The 16,904-nt window shown below is 55.1% G+C and overlaps 7 protein-coding genes across 7 annotated transcripts; 4 read left to right on the top strand and 3 right to left on the bottom strand.

Annotated features, from left to right (window-relative positions):
* On the bottom strand, nucleotides 1-2,730 carry BKA78DRAFT_295781 (chloride channel; the record flags this gene model as incomplete). The annotated part of the gene is made up of 5 exons (XM_066886524.1): nucleotides 1-873; nucleotides 925-1,279; nucleotides 1,327-1,652; nucleotides 1,700-2,205; nucleotides 2,253-2,730. 5 exons carry the CDS (start codon nucleotides 2,728-2,730, stop codon nucleotides 1-3), a joined length of 2,538 nt encoding a protein of 845 aa, XP_066744583.1.
* Nucleotides 2,731-3,113: 383 nt separating this feature from the next.
* Nucleotides 3,114-3,777, top strand: BKA78DRAFT_295780 (uncharacterized protein; the record flags this gene model as incomplete). Its single annotated transcript, XM_066886523.1, has 3 exons — nucleotides 3,114-3,177; nucleotides 3,229-3,405; nucleotides 3,437-3,777. 3 exons carry the CDS (start codon nucleotides 3,114-3,116, stop codon nucleotides 3,775-3,777), a joined length of 582 nt encoding a protein of 193 aa, XP_066744582.1.
* A 1,018-nt stretch (nucleotides 3,778-4,795) lies between these two features.
* BKA78DRAFT_282836 (histidine kinase-like ATPase) lies at nucleotides 4,796-7,300 on the bottom strand (the record flags this gene model as incomplete). Its single annotated transcript, XM_066885657.1, has 3 exons — nucleotides 4,796-6,656; nucleotides 6,707-6,973; nucleotides 7,022-7,300. The coding sequence occupies 3 exons, from the start codon at nucleotides 7,298-7,300 to the stop codon at nucleotides 4,995-4,997; spliced, it is 2,208 nt and encodes a 735-aa protein (XP_066744581.1). The 3' UTR covers nucleotides 4,796-4,994.
* Nucleotides 7,301-7,590: 290 nt separating this feature from the next.
* Nucleotides 7,591-12,802, bottom strand: BKA78DRAFT_282833 (uncharacterized protein; the record flags this gene model as incomplete). The annotated part of the gene is made up of 4 exons (XM_066885656.1): nucleotides 7,591-11,802; nucleotides 11,851-11,961; nucleotides 12,013-12,278; nucleotides 12,326-12,802. 4 exons carry the CDS (start codon nucleotides 12,800-12,802, stop codon nucleotides 7,965-7,967), a joined length of 4,692 nt encoding a protein of 1,563 aa, XP_066744580.1. The 3' UTR covers nucleotides 7,591-7,964.
* Nucleotides 12,803-12,914: 112 nt separating this feature from the next.
* On the top strand, nucleotides 12,915-13,302 carry BKA78DRAFT_314937 (uncharacterized protein). Its single transcript, XM_066888508.1, has one exon. It carries the CDS (start codon nucleotides 13,087-13,089, stop codon nucleotides 13,243-13,245), a length of 159 nt encoding a protein of 52 aa, XP_066744579.1. The 5' UTR covers nucleotides 12,915-13,086; the 3' UTR covers nucleotides 13,246-13,302.
* A 130-nt stretch (nucleotides 13,303-13,432) lies between these two features.
* Nucleotides 13,433-14,692, top strand: BKA78DRAFT_250756 (TAP42-like protein; the record flags this gene model as incomplete). Its single annotated transcript, XM_066884602.1, has 3 exons — nucleotides 13,433-13,659; nucleotides 13,735-14,056; nucleotides 14,096-14,692. 3 exons carry the CDS (start codon nucleotides 13,433-13,435, stop codon nucleotides 14,690-14,692), a joined length of 1,146 nt encoding a protein of 381 aa, XP_066744578.1.
* Nucleotides 14,693-15,484: 792 nt separating this feature from the next.
* Nucleotides 15,485-16,239, top strand: BKA78DRAFT_314933 (uncharacterized protein). The gene has a single exon (XM_066888507.1). The coding sequence runs from the start codon at nucleotides 15,706-15,708 to the stop codon at nucleotides 16,000-16,002; it is 297 nt and encodes a 98-aa protein (XP_066744577.1). The 5' UTR covers nucleotides 15,485-15,705; the 3' UTR covers nucleotides 16,003-16,239.
* The last annotated feature ends 665 nt before the right edge of the window (nucleotides 16,240-16,904 follow it).

Here is a 16,904-nt window from a genome sequence, read left to right as displayed (position 1 = left end):
CTACCTGTCATCCAATTCTACACCCGACTCGTCGCGTCTATGTGTTGTGTCTCTCGCCTCGCTGTCCGCGCCGCCGCCGCTGCCGCCGCCGCGAGGGCCAAAATCTCCCGGTCCGCTGTCCAGCCTGACGGGACCATTCTTGACGATTCCCGTGGTACGGCCAACCCACTCGCCAACCCCGCGCATTACGCCCCACAGGCGCTCGCCTCGCTCTTCGATCTGGCTCTCATCGCGGACGTTCTCCTGCGCTTCCACCTTGAACTGGTATTTGAGGCAGTCTTTGACGGTGATGAGGCCCGTCAGCCGCCCGCGGTGCTCGACGAGGATGACGCGCGGGCCCATTTTCTTGAAGAGCTCCATGACTGTCTCGAGAGGGAGGCGAGGGTGCACCGATAGCGGAGTGGGATCGACGAAGCGGCTCATGTCGACCGTCATTTGCGCGGACGTGACGCCGATGGTGTCGAATGTCACTGCTGGGACTGTCGCACTGGGCGTGGTGGCAGCAAGAGATGCGCCGGGTGTGAAATAGACCCTGGCAGTTGGTGGGAGCGACTGGTCCCGGCGTGTGCGCTCAATGGCGTACCGCAGTTCGGTGCGGCCAATGTAGCCGAGTAAAGTCTTGGAGACCGCGTCTTCGATTATGGGGTAGCCGGAAAACGAATTGTTGGCGAGAATCTTCTCCACCGCGCGGAGCTCGAGTCCAGAGGCTGGTAGTGTTATTGGGTCCGCCGTCATAACCTTGGACACCGGAACACCGAATGTGTGTTCTTCTTTATTGTCGAGGAACGGAAAGCCGTTGGCCCAAATGGCGCGGTCAGCGATGCCACCCTTGCCAAAACGCTCACTGACGGCTTTTGTTACTCCAACAACAATCTGCGGTCGTGTTAGGCACGTTGTAGATGTTTTCCAAACGCTGTGACTTACCATGGTAGGCAAAATGTAGGTAAGAGCACCGGTAAGCTCAAACATGATGACTACGACAGACACTGTAATGTGCATGATTCCACTCAGTGAAGCCGCCGCCCCAAGAAAAGCATATGTTCCAGGAGTAATACATGGGTAATCGGGGTCGCAAGCCGAGAAGAACCTGGAGTTGGGGAAAGTATCGTAAAGAGCTTGCACAAGGATGCCGACCATGCGGCCAAAGGTTGCGCCAATAGCCATGGATGGCACAAAGATACCTGCCGGCACTTTGCAACCATATGATATAATGACGAGCAATACGCGGATGACCGTGGCAGCAGCCAAAGAGCCGACCAGGCTCCATCGGTTCTTGCGTCTGTTGGACGTCAGTTTTGTGCTTGCTTGAGGGAATTTTTTACATACTCGCAAATTTGATCATAGTCGTGGGCGCCTTCGCACTCGCGGAAGAGAATTTCCATACTCTCCGTCATGTCGATTCTAAGGAACATGTTGGGATAACAAATGATGGCCGTGACCAAAGCCAAGCATGTTGCTTCCAAGATTGGATATTGCGCGAGATACTTTTTGCGAAAGGCCTGGACGCGGAGATTCCACTTGATCACAAAAGCACCGTAAAGGCCTCCGAAGATTCCCAGAATGACGTAGAAGATGCCTTCAAAGAAGTGCCAGTCGCGATCGTACTTGACTTGAAACATGACCAATTGGCCAGTTCGGAATGGATTCATGGTCTGTTTGGTCAGCAAACATTCTGAGACTGCGACAAGGGAAAACATACAGCCAAGACAGCCGTCGCTACCAACGCACAAAAATAACTCCTCCACATGGTCTTCAGCGGAAAGTAGTTCGACATTTCCTCGAGGGAGAAGAGGACGCCACCAATTGGACTACCAAAGGCGACACCCACACCGGCAGCAGCACTGGCGCTCAATATCTCGCGCGTCTTCGAGGCATTGCGCCTGTATTTCTCGAAAAGCCTCGAGACAACATTACCGGTGCAGACCGCATAGTGCACGCTGGGGCCCTCCTTTCCCACGGACAAGCCTGAGCCAATAGCCAGTGGTAGTGTAATCGACTTGACCGCAAGAGTCTTGAAGCTCAGAAAGCCCTTCATGACAAAGCCACCGATGATGCATTTGATTTCTGAAATTCCGGAGCCGGCAGCGTAGGGGGCGAACGACTTGACCAATTGCGCGGCAACGTAGGCGAAGAGCGTAGAGAAGCAGACGTAGAGGAAGTAATTGATGGGCCAGAAGCCGCTCCAATGATGCCACTCCTTACAGCCTGGCAAGAGTCAACACACAATGCACAAAATGACGAAAGCACCCTACCATTTTCAGCACCCCAGCAGCAAAACTGCTCGTTTAGGTAGAAGGCGGTGGTGCAATATCCCAGCTTGATATCCGAGAGCCATTCCGTGACAATATTTAGGAATGCCGCATTAAGCCCAATGGCGGCGCCGACCAGAAGAACGACTATCCAAGCCTGTCCTGCATCGTAGGCATCCGAGAGCTTATGCCGCCAGCCTGGACCACCTCCCCGTTCGAAGAAGCCAGCCTTCTTTTGCCGACGGGCTTTGCGCCGCAGCTGCTCCCTTGCGGCATCTTGGACCCAGTCTATTGTTGTGAAATCCTCGTAGCGCTTGATCTCTGCAATTTCCTCGTGGATGGCATGTTCGGCAGAGGTGACGGCCGAATCTTCACCCTGCTCGGCGGAGGAGATGGCGGAGACGCGACGGTTCAAGGAGCCGCGTCTGGAACTGAGGGACGGGTCGCGCAACGCGGTGATGGAGCTTGAGCGGCTAGTCATCGCATCGTGTGGTAGGCGCAAAACGGCAAGGTCCTCATCCGGGCCGGGCGGATGCGGATCAGGGACGGAGCCAAGTGGTGAGGGTTGGCGGCTTTGTTGAGGGTGGAGTCGAGCAATGGTGGTTGGATTCCCTTTGGCCTCGCGGGCAACCTTGCGACCTGGAAGCACACCGCGCGCCGATCATTTGCCTGTCTGGGCGCCGTGCACGATTCGCACACCTACTCCGCGCTCTTTCAACGCGTTCGCCTCTACTCCACTCCCTCGTCCTTTCCACCACCGCGCTGCTCTCACCACGCGTACGAAACGGACGTCCTCTTCATTTACGCGATCCGCCATCTCCCACGCCAGTACCCAATCCATATCGAATCCACACCGCACAAAAGATGCCTTACAACAACAACCCCATCCCACGGCCCGGGGGCATCTCTGGCTCCGTCTCCCTGCCTCGTACGTCGTCTCCAGTCTCCAGCAAAGCTTTTGGCTAATTGCAGCCTCCAGTCGCGCGCGTCAAAAAGATTATCAACGCCGACGAAGACATCAACGCCTGCTCCGCCAACGCCGCCTTTGCCATTGCCGTCGCGACCGAGGAATTCGTCTACTACCTGACCGAGCAAGCACACAAGATGGGCAAGGCGGAGAAGAAGCCTAAGCGCGCTCTGGGCTACAATCACATCCGTACGTGTCTCCGCCAACCATGCCCCGCCAGCACCATCATCACCAACTAACGCACCACCGCAACCCCCAGAGCAAGCAGTAGCGCGCCTCGACAACCTCGAATTCCTGACCGACGTTGTTCCAAAGACCATCCCGTACAAAGAAGCCAAGGCCGAGCGGGAGAGGAAGAAGGCCGCGCAGGTCGCCGCTGCGGAGGCGAATGCCGAGGCCAACGGAGGTCCCAGCACTACGAATGGCCAGAGGACGCTGCCGGATGCCATCATTGCCAATGGAGAGGGCCCTGCGCCTCCGGTCCAAGCCACCGCCGGCGCGCAAAGATCCGAAGTTGCGCATGCGGATGCCATGGACGTGGACCGCAACGGAGCGTCGTGAAAAGATCCAACGATTGTGTTCCAAGTGTGCTGAAGCTGCGCCCAATATCCGGGGTGATGTCTAGGAGTCTTTGTCGGCTTGCTATCAGACAACGACAGAATTGTTAGGGCTGGGCAGATGTTTCAAAAGGGGGATTGACGAGATGGACTGGGTTCCAAGGCGTTCTGGTTTTCAGATTATACAGCATCGGGCGGCGTTGGGAGGAACACTCCCCAAGATACCAAGAGCCATTCAGGGGAACGCAAAGAAATCGAGAATGACATTACTTCCATCTGGCACCTTGAATACCTTGAATACCAAACTGTGACTGCATATATAGAAGCAGCCACAGCCCCAAAAAGGCACAGATAAGCCCAAGTCAATTGGATTGAACGGGGAGTCTCTAAGCACACATGACACAACTCGGCAGCACGAATTCACGAGTAGACCATTCCCCGTTCCGCAACCACCTTATAACCCGCAAACCTCCCACCATTAATCGGAGTAAGACTGCGCGGACGAAGCTGTCTCTGCACCGCTTCATACGCGCAGTCTTACTCTTTTTTGGGTAGTTTTGCTCCAAAATAGGCAATCTTTGTGATGATGCGTTGGAGCCCTTCAGGGCGCACTGAATCTTTCTCTAGCTTGCTCAATTTTGGTGTGTTGCTGAAAGACACCTTTAAAAGCTCAGTAGTACAAAGCCATGCGTAGACCATTCTGCAATCACCTTATAACCCGCAAATACCCCGCTGTTAATCGGAGTAAGACTGCGCGTATGAAGCGGTGCACCACCTTCATCCGCGCAGTCTTACTCTTTTTTGGGTCGTTTTGCTCCAAAAGAGGCAATTCTTGTGATGATGCGTTCGAGCCCTTTAGGCCGCGCAGAATTCTTTTTTGGTGTTTGGACTTTCTTTGCTCGTTTGTTTTGCTGCTAAACGAACCTTGTGTGGGCGGGGCCATGTTGCCGTGTGTGTGTGTCTGTCTTGAGATTGGGGAGAAGGTGCCAGATGGAAAGGACGATGGTGTTTCAAGAGTGTGCAAGAAATCTTGATATCGGCATAATGGTGGAAACTATGTAGGTAGGCAAGATCGCCATACGCCCGCCGCCTTTCTAGGAATTTCTAAAGCAAGAAGAACATGCCCGTCCGTCTGTGATATCCGTACGCAAAAGATATAGCAATGGGAAAAGCAAAAGAGCAAGGCGGGCCTCGAGACAAATTGGCAACACCACCGACGACTCAACACCTCTCAAACACGCGATACAGCCCCTTCAAATTCGCAACCTCGATGACGCCCTTGAGGAGACCCCGCGTAGCGACCAGTCTGCTCCTGAACGCTGGAAAGAGAACGGTTTCAAGCGTGCGCTCCAACTGCCTGCGTCTCGCAGCGAGCTCAGGATCCTCCTCACCAGCCGACGGCGCATCCGCAGAAGGAGGCGGCGGCAGGGCCTCCGGGACGTAGAACGAAGCCAGCTCGCGCAGGAACGAGCAAAAGCAGTCCTTCTCCTCGACCCAATTGACGTGCGGGCCCAGGCGCAGCAGGAACTGGGGCAGCTTGGCCATGCAGGGCACGTAGCCCTTGACGAGCAGCGGGAGGGCGCAGAGGTCGCCGGCGGGCGAGACGTCGAACGAAAAGTACTCGGCCAGCATGTCGCGGCGGGCGACGAGCTGCTCGCGGACCAGCGTCACCGCTTCGGCCCAGTCGAAGTCTTCGTCTGCTTCCGCTGAGCTGCTGCTGCTGCTCTTTTCGTGCTCGACGGCGACGTTGAGCAGGTCGGTCACGCTGAGCGGCGGGTCGAGGCGTATGCTGCCGAAGTTGCCAAAGTCCGTCAGCCCGACCTGGTAGAAGTACTCGTTGCAGAGCATGCCGTAGTCGACGAGGAAGAGCTTGACGCCCCCTTGGATGGCGGCGATGCGCCGTCGCTCGTCTACCACGCCGACGAATGTGTGGCTGGCGAAGACGTCGGTCAGTTCGTTGTGCATGGCCTCTCGCACTTCTGCTCGCAGCTCCTTGACGCTGGTCAGACGGCAGATGGTTGGCTCTTTATCGGATTCTTCGTATTCCAACTCGTCGCGAGGAGCTCCTGCGGTGCTGTCTGCTTCTGAGTGTTGACCCGGTGGAAGCATCGTCGTGATTTTGCGGACGCGGGAATCAGTGCGCACGAGATTGTTTTCATACGGCTTCTGGCTGGTTTGGGGCGTTCTTCTTGCAGAGGGTGGCTCTTCTGAATTTCGAGACGACGATGGATTGCCTGAAGCCTTGATGGGGGTCACAGCTACTGGGGCTGTCGGAACCTTTGCGCCAGGTAGTAATGTTTGCGTCATGAAAGTGCGACTCGTGTCTACGCTTCCCAGGCTCGATCGAATCTCGTCGCATAGCATCTCGATGATTTCATCTTCGTTCAAAAAGTTGACTTCCTTTTTGGTCGGATGGACGTTGACGTCGACACGGTGCGGATCAATCTCCAGGCTGATGTAGATGAAAGGGTGTCCGCCTTTCGGTAGGAACGAGCTGTACGTCTGCTCCACAGCCTTCTTGATAGCAGATGACTCGACTGCTCGGTGGTTGATGAAGAGAAGCAGTGCAGTCTTCTTGACGCTGTAATTTGCATTACTCACCCAAGCCTCCGCTTTGAAGCCCCATCTGTCGCTGTTGGTTTTGATGTGCAGAAGCTCATTGGCGACAGCGCTTCCGTGCACCTGGCGGATGCGGTCAACGATGTTGGCGGCAGCGGGCACAGATATGCCCATAGAGGATTCTCCATGCTTCTTGCATGTAAATGAGACGCCGCTGCAGTGTACGGCATATCTTCCTACGAGGTCAAGTATTCTGGCATACTCTTCGCTTGCAGAACGAAATGCCCGCCGGCGTGTCGGCACATTGTAGAACAAATCTTCCACCTGATAAATGTCAGCATCCTGTGGACAACTTCAGGCGCATCTCAATTTACCGTGATCTGAGTTCCTTGCCGGCCGGCCGTTGGCTTTGGATCAGCACTCTGGCCTGGCTTCTGCGGCACCAATTTGCCGTCCGCAAAGTGAGCGCGCCACGCACAACTCGATTCCTTGGTTTTGGTGGTGACGCTGAGATGGGCAATGTGGCTGATACTCGCCAAAGCCTCGCCACGGAAACCATACGTCCCGATAGACGTCAAGTCCTCAAAGGTCTTCAATTTGGATGTCGTGAAACGCTCGCACAAAATGGGAAGATCCTCCCTCTAGAAAATTCAGTATCCGCATTCCAAAGCACATAGATTGCTGCTGACCTCTATTCCGTGACCGTTGTCGCTGATTTGGAGCAGCTTGAGACCGCCTTCTTTGGCCAGGATTTCCAGCGAGGTCGAGCCAGCATCGACGGCGTTTTCGATGAGCTCCTTCAGCGCGTGGCCTGGTGTAAGAATAATTTCGCCGGCGGCAATCTTGTTGACCACATCTTCTGCGAGCGCTTGGATGCGGCGAGGTGCATTGACTGGTGGTGCAATGTCCTCGCTTGCCTTCCTCTTCGTGCCCTGAGGTGGCGCCGAGTAAATGTCGTCGACGTCCATGTCGTCCGCCATTGTGATTGGAAAGCGCGCAGCAGAAAAGACGACGGAAGAAGGGAGAGAAAGGGCTTATCGATTTGAGCGTTCGCGAAAATTGATGGTGGCGGATTTGATGTTTGGTCGCGGAAGGGAAGTCGCGTCGTCCCAAGACGCGTCTTGCTCACGTGACCACTAAACTACCTCCAATTGCCTTTTTTGGAAATATGGTTTTTTGTCCTGGAATACGATCAAATCGTGACAGACTTCCAATGTCATGTTATTTCTTTGCGTTTACCGAAAATTTGTATGAATGAGGTCTATTTGCTCTTTCTCGACAGTATTGAGCATGCAATGAATGGAGTGCTCATCTACCATTGAATGAAAAGAGAGTAATCAAATATCTCTACCTACCATTCCTGCGCGCCTATCCATGCTTGATGATTGGGGATGAGAGAATCTAAACCTGATCGCAAGGAAAAGGATGAGAAAATGAAAACCATCCGCGCTCTCCCTAACACCATCCACCAATGCCTATGCAGATATCAATCTCCAACTCCAAAGCACCGTCCATACCTCGCTAGCCTTGTGGACCCCATTTTGGGCCCTGCAAGAATAAAGAAAAAGAAGAGAAAAGTTGTGGAAGAAGAGTCCTAAGGGCGTCAGCCCGCGCTGCCCACTTTGACCTGCCTCAGATGAGGCTGTCCGTGATTTGCGCCATCGCCTCTCCATCGGTCGCCATCTCCACCTGTGGCACATCACCCGCTACCTCGCGGACTCCCTGCGATGGAGCCAAAGCCTGACCATCGCTATTGACGCTCTCCGCGATTCCTTCTTGTCCCTCAGACTGCACCTCAACTCTGCAATTGCAGCCATACAACCCCCTGAACTCATGCGGCACTAAGCCACTAAGCTTCTCCAACGCCGCCTTACTAGCGTTGACCTTTGCGTTCTTGCCCGAGGCCGCCATGCCTTCCGCAATGACCTGGTTGTGCACCATGACGCCGGCGATGCAGTTGGCCGGAGCGCCGGGGATGACGCTTTCCATCTCGCGCGCGAGGATGCGGTAGTTGGCGCAACCCAGCTCCTCGCTCAGCCGCGTGTGCAGCCTGGTCGTCGGATGGCTTTGGGCATATGTGTCGTAGATGGACATGTCCTCGAAAAACCAGCGGATGTGGAGATCGAAGAAACGCATCACCTCGCCGTAATCGTAGTTCGAGTCGACAAACATGGCACCCACGTACGCCTCGACAATGTCGGGAAGGCACTTGGGCGATTCCTTGACGGACGCCCAGTAGTCGCGCACACCCTTAGATTCGGCTTCTGCTTCCGTGATTTCGATGGCGTAGTCGCGGATCTGAGACTCGATTTGCGCATGGTTGTACATGAGGTGTTTATGGAAACCAATCTTGACACACAGGGCGCCAAGGAACTTGTTGCTGACCATGGCCATTTTGTGTTCGGTCATCCATTGCGGATCCTTGTGTGGGAAACGATAAAAGAGGTAGTTGACGCAAACCATGTCAAGGAGTGAATCGCCGAGGAACTCGAGACGTTGGTAGGATGGCACCTTGGCCCAGGAAAGAGGATAAGATGGATGGCAAAAGGCTGACCGAAGCAGCTTCTTGCTGCGAAATTGGTAAGGATGTTCGAGAGCAACTTTCCGAGCCAATTCTATCTCCGCTGCAGGAGATTGGCCGTTCAGGTAGGGAGGGCGTTGGTAAACGGTGATGTAATCTGACCACGCTTCCATGGTGTGCAACGGCCTGCACACGAGCCTAGAGACAGCCTTGACGGCATCATCCCAGAGCGAGGGCTCCCATACGCCTTGTTTGTTGTGAGTGATGTATGCGGCGCCGATGAGAGCCTCACAGACGTCGGCCACGGACTTGTCACCCAAGGAGTGCCTCATCTTGCCTTCGGCCTTGTTGGCTTTGCCTTCTAGCAGGGTGAGGCCTTCTGGATACCAGGTGCGACGATTGAACGCCATACTGCGGACGTACTTGGGCAACTCGATCGTCTTGGCTGTGTCGAACAGAGTTTGGTTGCAAACCATGTCCATTCTGTTACAATGGCAGAAGAATTCATTGTCGTCGGGACACTGCCCAAAGAGAGCAATTGACGCTGCCATCTTCAGGAAACAGTCTCCCATGAATTCCAGCCGCTCGTAGTTGTTGCCCATGCCACGGCGGAAGTTGATAACTTCGCCACTATGGTCCTCTGTGTTGTCGGAGTCTTTAGTGACTGCCTCAAGCGCAAGATCTGGGCGGACGTCGATGTCAAGCAATTGGCAAGTCTCAAGAGCAATCAGGTATTCATCAAGACGATGGATGATGGCCGGAAATACGTAAGCTGTCGTGACAGCCTCGGGGGTCAGGGCTGAAATCCTGAGGGGTTCGGCACAGAGGTAGACCTTGGTACGCAGGTCCAACTCTTTCCTGTCGGCTTCAGCCAACATGTTGCGTCGGTGCAAAACCTGGCGGGCCTCGACGACTGGCTGTTGACGATCCCAGATGGGATCCTGCTTTTGTCTCGACATCTTGTATAAGCTGATTGAATAGTTGAGAATGTCGGTCCTCTGCTCTGGTTTCTTAGCTCTGATGGCATCGTCGGGGACGGGGTCAGTGGGTTTGAGGTCAGGGTTGATTCTCTCAGAGTAGAAACGTCTGCCTCCGTCGAATTGGTCGACAAAATACTTGTTAAGCAAAAACTCGTCAGGGAATTCACCGCGCTTGAACCTCCAGCCTTTGAACTCCTCAGTGTCGCGAACGATGTCCAGAGCTGGCCAGTCGAGATGCTCGTGCACATCATCGCCCTCGTTCATTACGATGTAGGAAGGCTTGACCGGCGCCAGCCAGTATGATAAGTTTGCAATATCCTCTTCATATCGCTTGTTGTAGATATCGAAGAAGATGCGAAAGGTGTAGCTCGAAAGCTTGAAAAGCTCCTCTCGGCTGCATCTGAGCTTCGTGCTTTGCGGCTTTAGCTCGACTCGACTCTTCTTCCCAGAATTGAGAAAGATTGGGAAACTGGGAATTGCGGGCAACGGCTTTCGGGTGAGAATCGCAAGTGGTTGGTGGGGACGGTCCAAGCCATCTGGAAGATCAATGATGGTGACATGCAACTCCTCGGGCTCGGTGCCACGAAGATCAGACCAAAAGACAGGTTTCGTCATCATCTCGTATGAGTTGGTCTTCTTGCAGTTCAACGCCAGCTTTGCGTTCCGTAAAGCAGGCAGCTGCTTGGTGTAGATTGGAAGAAGGTTTTCGTCGAGGAACTCCTGCTGTCGAAGCTGAAGACAGGCTTCAAAGGCCGCGGACCGTTTCGCAATCGCTTTCTTGTTCGAAGGCCGTCCCATGACGGACGTAATGGGCGCCTGGCTCGGGAGAACGACCTCGCAAATAAACTTGCCGCCTGAAGAACCCATGATATAAAGCGGATCCGCAACGACTTCGCTATGGCGGGGAAGCACGGCACAAAAATGGGAGAGCACGACCAAAGCGTCGTTGTAGGTGAGCTTGGCCTTGCTGACTGGATCAGTGTAGGTGCGGAACCCTTTGCCAGTCAGCGATATGCTCTGGAGGTCGGCATCGTTGCCTTGTAGAAGACGATCCTCCGGCATTGACTCGCAGAATTTGCGCATCAATCTCTCTGCCTTCCGAGCTTGAAGGACAGTTTGCTCATGAACCCCGTTCTTGTCCTCAATCATGTGCACGTATTTGGAATTTTTGTGGCGTGCACGTCCCCTGGACTGGACGTATTGAATCATTGTAAAGTAGAGGTCGAATCGAATAGCCAGGTTGCAGTCCGGAATATCGAGACCCTCTTCAGCAACTGATGTCGCAAATAGACAATTTAACTTGCCCTTTCGGAAATCGATCATGGTCATGACCTGCTTGCGGAATGAGATGTTCAAGTCGCCCGTCTTCGCCGTGTTGCCAGTAATCACTCCAGCGCGCAGGTAAGGGCCGCCGATGCGGCAGAAGAGCGCATGTAGGAGACGAGCAGTTTGTCGACGCTGGACGAATACAATGGCCCTCGATTCGGTGGGACGCTCGAATTGGCGCTTCAACCATGTGTGTAGCTCCATGACCTTGGAACTGAGATGGCTTAGCTCTGCCTTTGGTGATTCAAATTGGTGGTTGTGGACGATTTCGGCCGCCTCCCTCAATTGCGCAATTTCGGCGTCGAGACCAGAGACCGTCTTTCTTTTCTTGTCCTTGTGGAAGGCCTGCTCACGCTTGCTCTCCAACTTGCGGGCTTCTTCATCCGTGAGTGCAAAAGACCAGTAGAGATCTGCACACCAAGCACCAAGCTCAGAGCTAGCAGTCCGCGCGGATTCGAAAAGGGAGCGAAATGCTGGATTGTCCCCAAGCTTCTCCTGCAGCCTTTCGCAAAGTGGCGTTTCGAAAGGCTTGCGCAGGGGCGCATATCTGACGACAACCTCTTCGGGTTTGCTGACTGTCTTGCGCAAAAGGTCGAGGTTAGCAGTAGTAGCAATCCTGGCATGCAACAATCGCTCGAGCTCCCTATGTAAAGTCAGCGACTGGTGGAAACAATCAGAAGTGGCAACGAACATGGCAGCTTGTCCAACATCAACCTTGGCATCGACAGGGGAGGCTGTCATGCCGAAAATCTTCGGGCGTCGGGAATTAGCATCCATGGGAGCATAGTGGTCCTTGATGATCCTGTGGAGATCATATTAGCCCTCGTACTTCCGAAAGACTGATGTTGTTTACTTGGCGTAGGAATGGCCCTTTTTGGCGTGATGGGCTTCGTCGAAAATGAGCAAGTTGATTTGATTGATGTTGATGAAAGAGTGCATCAGGCACTGGCCCAGGACATCAGCCGTGCAGACAATGACCATGTTTTCCTCAAAATGCTTCTCCCATGTCTGCTTGGACCAAAGCTCGCACTTCATCGCTCCGCAGAAGCGATCGACTTTGTAGTCCAGATTGGTCTCGAGCACAGCGAATTGCTGGAACACCAGGGTGACCGAGTCGACCTGCGATTGGGTTAGGAGCAAGCATTGTAGGTAGCGGGACAACCCACCAAAAAGAATGATATCCTGGGAGGCAATCCGGCAGCCCGATCCTCCACCTCCTTCTCCAAAATGTGTCTCAAGAGAAGGACGGCAATCAGAGTCTTGCCCGAGCCGGTGTCCAGGACAGCGATGACGTTGTCCTCCTTGGCCCGCTCAAACAACTCCATCTGATACTCTCGGGGGCTGGAAATGACGCTAGTCTCCTGCTTAGCCAGCATGTTGCGTACGGAAAGAACCTCATCGTTGGTCGTCTTGAGAGCTTCCTTGACTTCAGTTTCGGTGACTTGTTCAGCCTTTTGGGCAACCCAAGAGTTGAATGCGGCATTCTGGGCCCTGCGCCTTTCGGCAGAGTCTTTTGCCTGGCTGGAGATGGGCAGGTCGTCTTCGTCGCTATCGGAGTCGCCCTCGACTTCAACATCTTCATCAAGCAGGGCCGTGGTGGGTTCAGTAACGGCCGAGTTGGCGACGCCTTGGCTGTCAATCATGTTGCTGTTCGGGCCAATGCTCGTTTCAGCAGTCGCTGGAGCAGCACTCTCGCTTCCGACTTGATCCATGTTGAAAAATGTTCAAGATCACAACGGCGGCTAGGCCGACGGTAGACTGGCTTGCTCGAAAGCAACGCGTCCCTCTGACACCTCACAACTCAGCCCAGTGCCGGTAACCTTGGTGCATAAAGGTTTGGCTGTGGATGTGAAGGTAAGAGAGGGTGAAAAGTCAAAGTGCGAGTTGAAGAAGGATCGTTTTATGCTTGCCTTTTGTTTGCAGTCACATGGGCACGGACCATCTCACAACGCCGCCAGGAGCCCCTCTGGTGGGTAGGCAAAAGTACAAGACTTGTGACAGATCACAGCCAGCTAGGCATGTGCCAATGATCGATCCTGCCATGTGCCACTTCGAATGGCCACAATGCAAAGCATGGAGAGGTTGATGTTGGCCATGTCCGCGTCTCCGTCAAGTTGTTGGACAACGGGAACGCGTGGTGTTGAAGCGCTAGTCAGGGGCCCGTGCACTCCACACAGCTCTTCCCGTCCATCCATCGCGACTACACGTGACAGACACTACTCTTTGCTGTTCACCTTTCCAAACCCATCGCAACCATCCACACCCCTCAAATCATGAGCAGCTCGACGGACCAAGAGCCGCGAAGCCTGCGGGCTTTGTTCGCCGACGCGGAAAGCAAGCGGAAAGCGCTAGAGTCGTCCTACGACTCCAACAGCGAAGAGTACCAGGACAGCCTCGCCTCAACCATCGCCACATACAACGAGTGCTCCAAAGCCGCCGACCAAGTCTCGCTCTTCAGTCCCAACGAATCTCTGGAAGATGTGTCGTCGGGAGACTTGCAGTAGGACCCTCTCTCGCCTCATACGCTGTCGTTTCGCGACGCTTTGACGTCATTTTCTGACCAGCTCCTCGCCAGGTACTTTCTCATCGATTTCCACATTGCGGAGCTCGTGCAAAAGATAAAATCAACAAACCCCGGCTTTCGAAAATCTAATCTGCAAAAGGCTCGCCATTACTATGTCAAGTTTTTCAAGCTCCTCGACTCGTATGACATTCTGTCAAAGTCGGATGCGCAATTGTTTGAAAAGTACACCGAGGCCCCCGACTCGTTCTCGACAGCATCAACCTCAGATGCTGCCGCACGACGAGAGACGAAGATTGCGCGATTCCGCGCTGAGAAGGATATGAAGGCCAAGCTCGAGGTATGTCTGTTTCTGTTGGGAACAGAGCTCAATGATGTCTTTCCTCTAGACACATACTAACAACAATGGCTCTAGCACCTTCGAGCAAACCCCAGCGCGTTACAAAACGACGAGGCAGCGCTGCGCGACTTGCACCTGACCAACATCGCCTTCAGCGTGCACACGGCCTTTGCCGCGCTGGAGTCCATCGGCCAGGAGATGCAAATCCTCGCCCTGGCGCCCCCTGCGCCGCCAACCGCCGACGACGGCTCCCCCTTCTTCGGCACCGCAGGGGGGCTCGACGACGGGCGGCAGCGCATGCGCGGGGGCGACGGCTACTCTGAGCGGCTCGACGCGCCGCTGTCGTCGCTGATGTCCAAGACGGGCCCGCTGCTGAGCGCCGACGGGCGGCCGATGCGCCCCTTCACGCTGCTGGACAACCGGCAGCGCGTGCAGCAGGGCGTGTTCCGCCCCGACCACAGCCTGCCCACCATGACGATTGACGAGTACCTCGAGGAGGAGCGCAGGCGGGGCGGCATCATCGAGGGCGGCGGCGAGCAGTCGGGCATGAGGCCCGAGCCCGATGAGGATGATCATGAGAAGGCGGATGCGGAGACGATGAAGGCGCGGGCGTGGGATGAGTTTACGGAGGAAAATCCCAAGGGTGCGGGCAACACGATGAATAGAGGGTAGCCGTCAGTAGGCTGTGTAGGACCCGTTGCAAAATAGAAAACAATATCTGCTATTTGCTCTTCCGTCATTGCGACTGGTGAATCGGGACTTTCCTGGAACCACAGTAGTCCATGGCTACAGCTCAAACCCGTTGGCAACATCTAACGGCGTTCACAAAAGGCAGGTACTAGGTAAGCGAAGGCAGGTGCAAACGTCACAATTTCTGCCGTGAGATGGTCTCTCGGATCCCGCCGACAAAACACGGGCAATCAGAACCTTCGCACACCAAAGGCAACTGACGAGCAAACGGCAGTCAGGTACTGCACGCACACATCGGAGCATATTTCCACCAACCCACCAACGACATCCCGTCTGTCTCTCAAACGCCAGCAGTCCATACTCATGATCCATCCCGCCCAAGCCATCCATCTACCAACCATGGACTTCACGGAAATCGCCATTCTGACCTACCTACCTGCCACATCCATCCAAGTGCCCGCCCGTTGCGTCCGTCTTCCCTCTGACCGAGGTCTTGACCTTGGCCCCCTCCCCATTCTCACACCCCAACCACACCACAGACCCCAGCTCATCAGCCGTGGATGGGGAAACGAAATCTCCGATGCTCCCAAACGACCTCATTCCCACCTAGGCAGGCACAACACACATACCCTGCCAACGCCACCCACGTTTGGAGTAGATTTGCGCATTGGGTGTTAGGGGGTTGGAGGAGGCCAGGCCCACGCCACGCGTGTCTGGACGATGCCCGCGCAGCCGTTGGTCGGCGAGACGCAACCTACCGACGCAACGGTCCGCGCGGACGGTCCCTCCCTCGCTCCCGTCGGGTTGTCGCTAGCTACTAGATTAGATACGTATTATAAGAGAGAAGGTCCCGTTCGTTCTTCGTTGCTTTTTCTACCTTCTGCGGGCGGGCCGTCCGTCCGCGGGTCTTGCAAGGAACTTTGGGCAGGCCCACCATCCCGCTGGGCTGGACGACGACGCTGGGACGGTGAGGCGAGCGACGCGAGCGAGATGTGATGGATGGCGATCATCTGCGGACGTCATGGTGTCTGTCAAGTGTGATGGGGAAGAAGAAATCGAAGGGAGATGCGTTGATTGTTTGGTGGTTTCTTTGCTTTGCTGATACACTACCTACCTTTTTCATCCGATCGACCACCCACTCACTTACCCACGCCCATGTGTCGTTGGGGTGCGCTTTTATCAATTGCGACGACGCGCGAGATACTGTGATGGATGGGCGTGGGGTCGGAGTCGCCGGTAGGTTGCTACCGTACCTACCTACCTACCTATTGAAGACTCCCGTCCGATCCTGAATGGAAGCCGCCTGCCAGTGGCTGAGGCAGAGGTCTCAGGGCACGTAAAAGACCTCTCGCAAACCTGATTCAGATGAACGGAAAAGGGGAGCGCGAGGGTGTGATTGGCAATGGGAGAACGGCCTGCATGAGTGGCATTTGGGGGCCTGCCCAATCGAATTTTCTCCGGCCAGATTCTTGCTTGGAGAAGATGATCTGTTGTTGTTCTTGTTGTGCGCGCCATGGACGCGACAGACAGACGGCAGACATTTTCACTCGATGCATGCTGCGCGCTGCGTGATACGGCCACAGCCTGATGCATGTGCGTGCTATTTGCAGCAGCTGCCAGTCTGCCAGCCAGCCTGCTGCTTGCTGCGCGTCAACCAGCCCAAATGGCCCGCCCTGTCAGCCCGCCCTCAGCTGGCTAGGGAAGAAGGTAGATCATGGACGCTGTGCACCGCTCGCCGTGAGCAGTGAGACGGGCAGGCGCGCTGGCCCGAAAAGCTTAGCTCCGGTTTGGAGAGATTCTGCATGGCCCGGCGTATCGCAAAAGACAAGACGGGAGGCGCCCGCCGCCGCCGTGTCTCTTGGTCCTGGACTATGTAACTACTGCCGTACCGACATACAAACAGGCAGACGCGCTCCTGTGCCGCTAGTCAACATGGACTCCACCAAACGCTGCACGGAGGCTGTGGAAACGACAGCAAATGGATCGCACGAGAAGCCTGAACAGTAGTTAGCTGCTGCACCTGCAGACGCTGGCTCGCCCTGTGGTGGTCTGCACTAAAGGGAGCGCCGTTTTCGTGCCACCTCCTGATGCATGTCTTGATAGGTAGCCGGGATGCGGAAAATCCACAAGGTCACAGACGCCCTGCCGAGGCGAGCGCTCCTTGCATGGATTGGAGGGGTCTGGTCAGAGAGGA

This window comes from Phyllosticta capitalensis, assembly GCF_038381095.1.
Source record: "Phyllosticta capitalensis strain CBS 128856 chromosome Unknown BKA78scaffold_5, whole genome shotgun sequence".
NCBI classification, from domain to species: Eukaryota; Fungi; Ascomycota; class Dothideomycetes; order Botryosphaeriales; family Phyllostictaceae; genus Phyllosticta; species Phyllosticta capitalensis.
The sequence above is the reverse complement of the archived record's forward strand: the minus strand, read 5'-3'. Positions and strand labels throughout refer to the sequence as shown.

What these genes read in the sequence shown, in the direction of transcription:
- BKA78DRAFT_314937 (XM_066888508.1), top strand. Translation starts at nt 13,087, where the DNA reads ATGGGCACGGACCATCTCACAACGCCGCCAGGAGCCCCTCTGGTGGGT.
- BKA78DRAFT_314933 (XM_066888507.1), top strand. Translation starts at nt 15,706, where the DNA reads ATGGATGGCGATCATCTGCGGACGTCATGGTGTCTGTCAAGTGTGATG.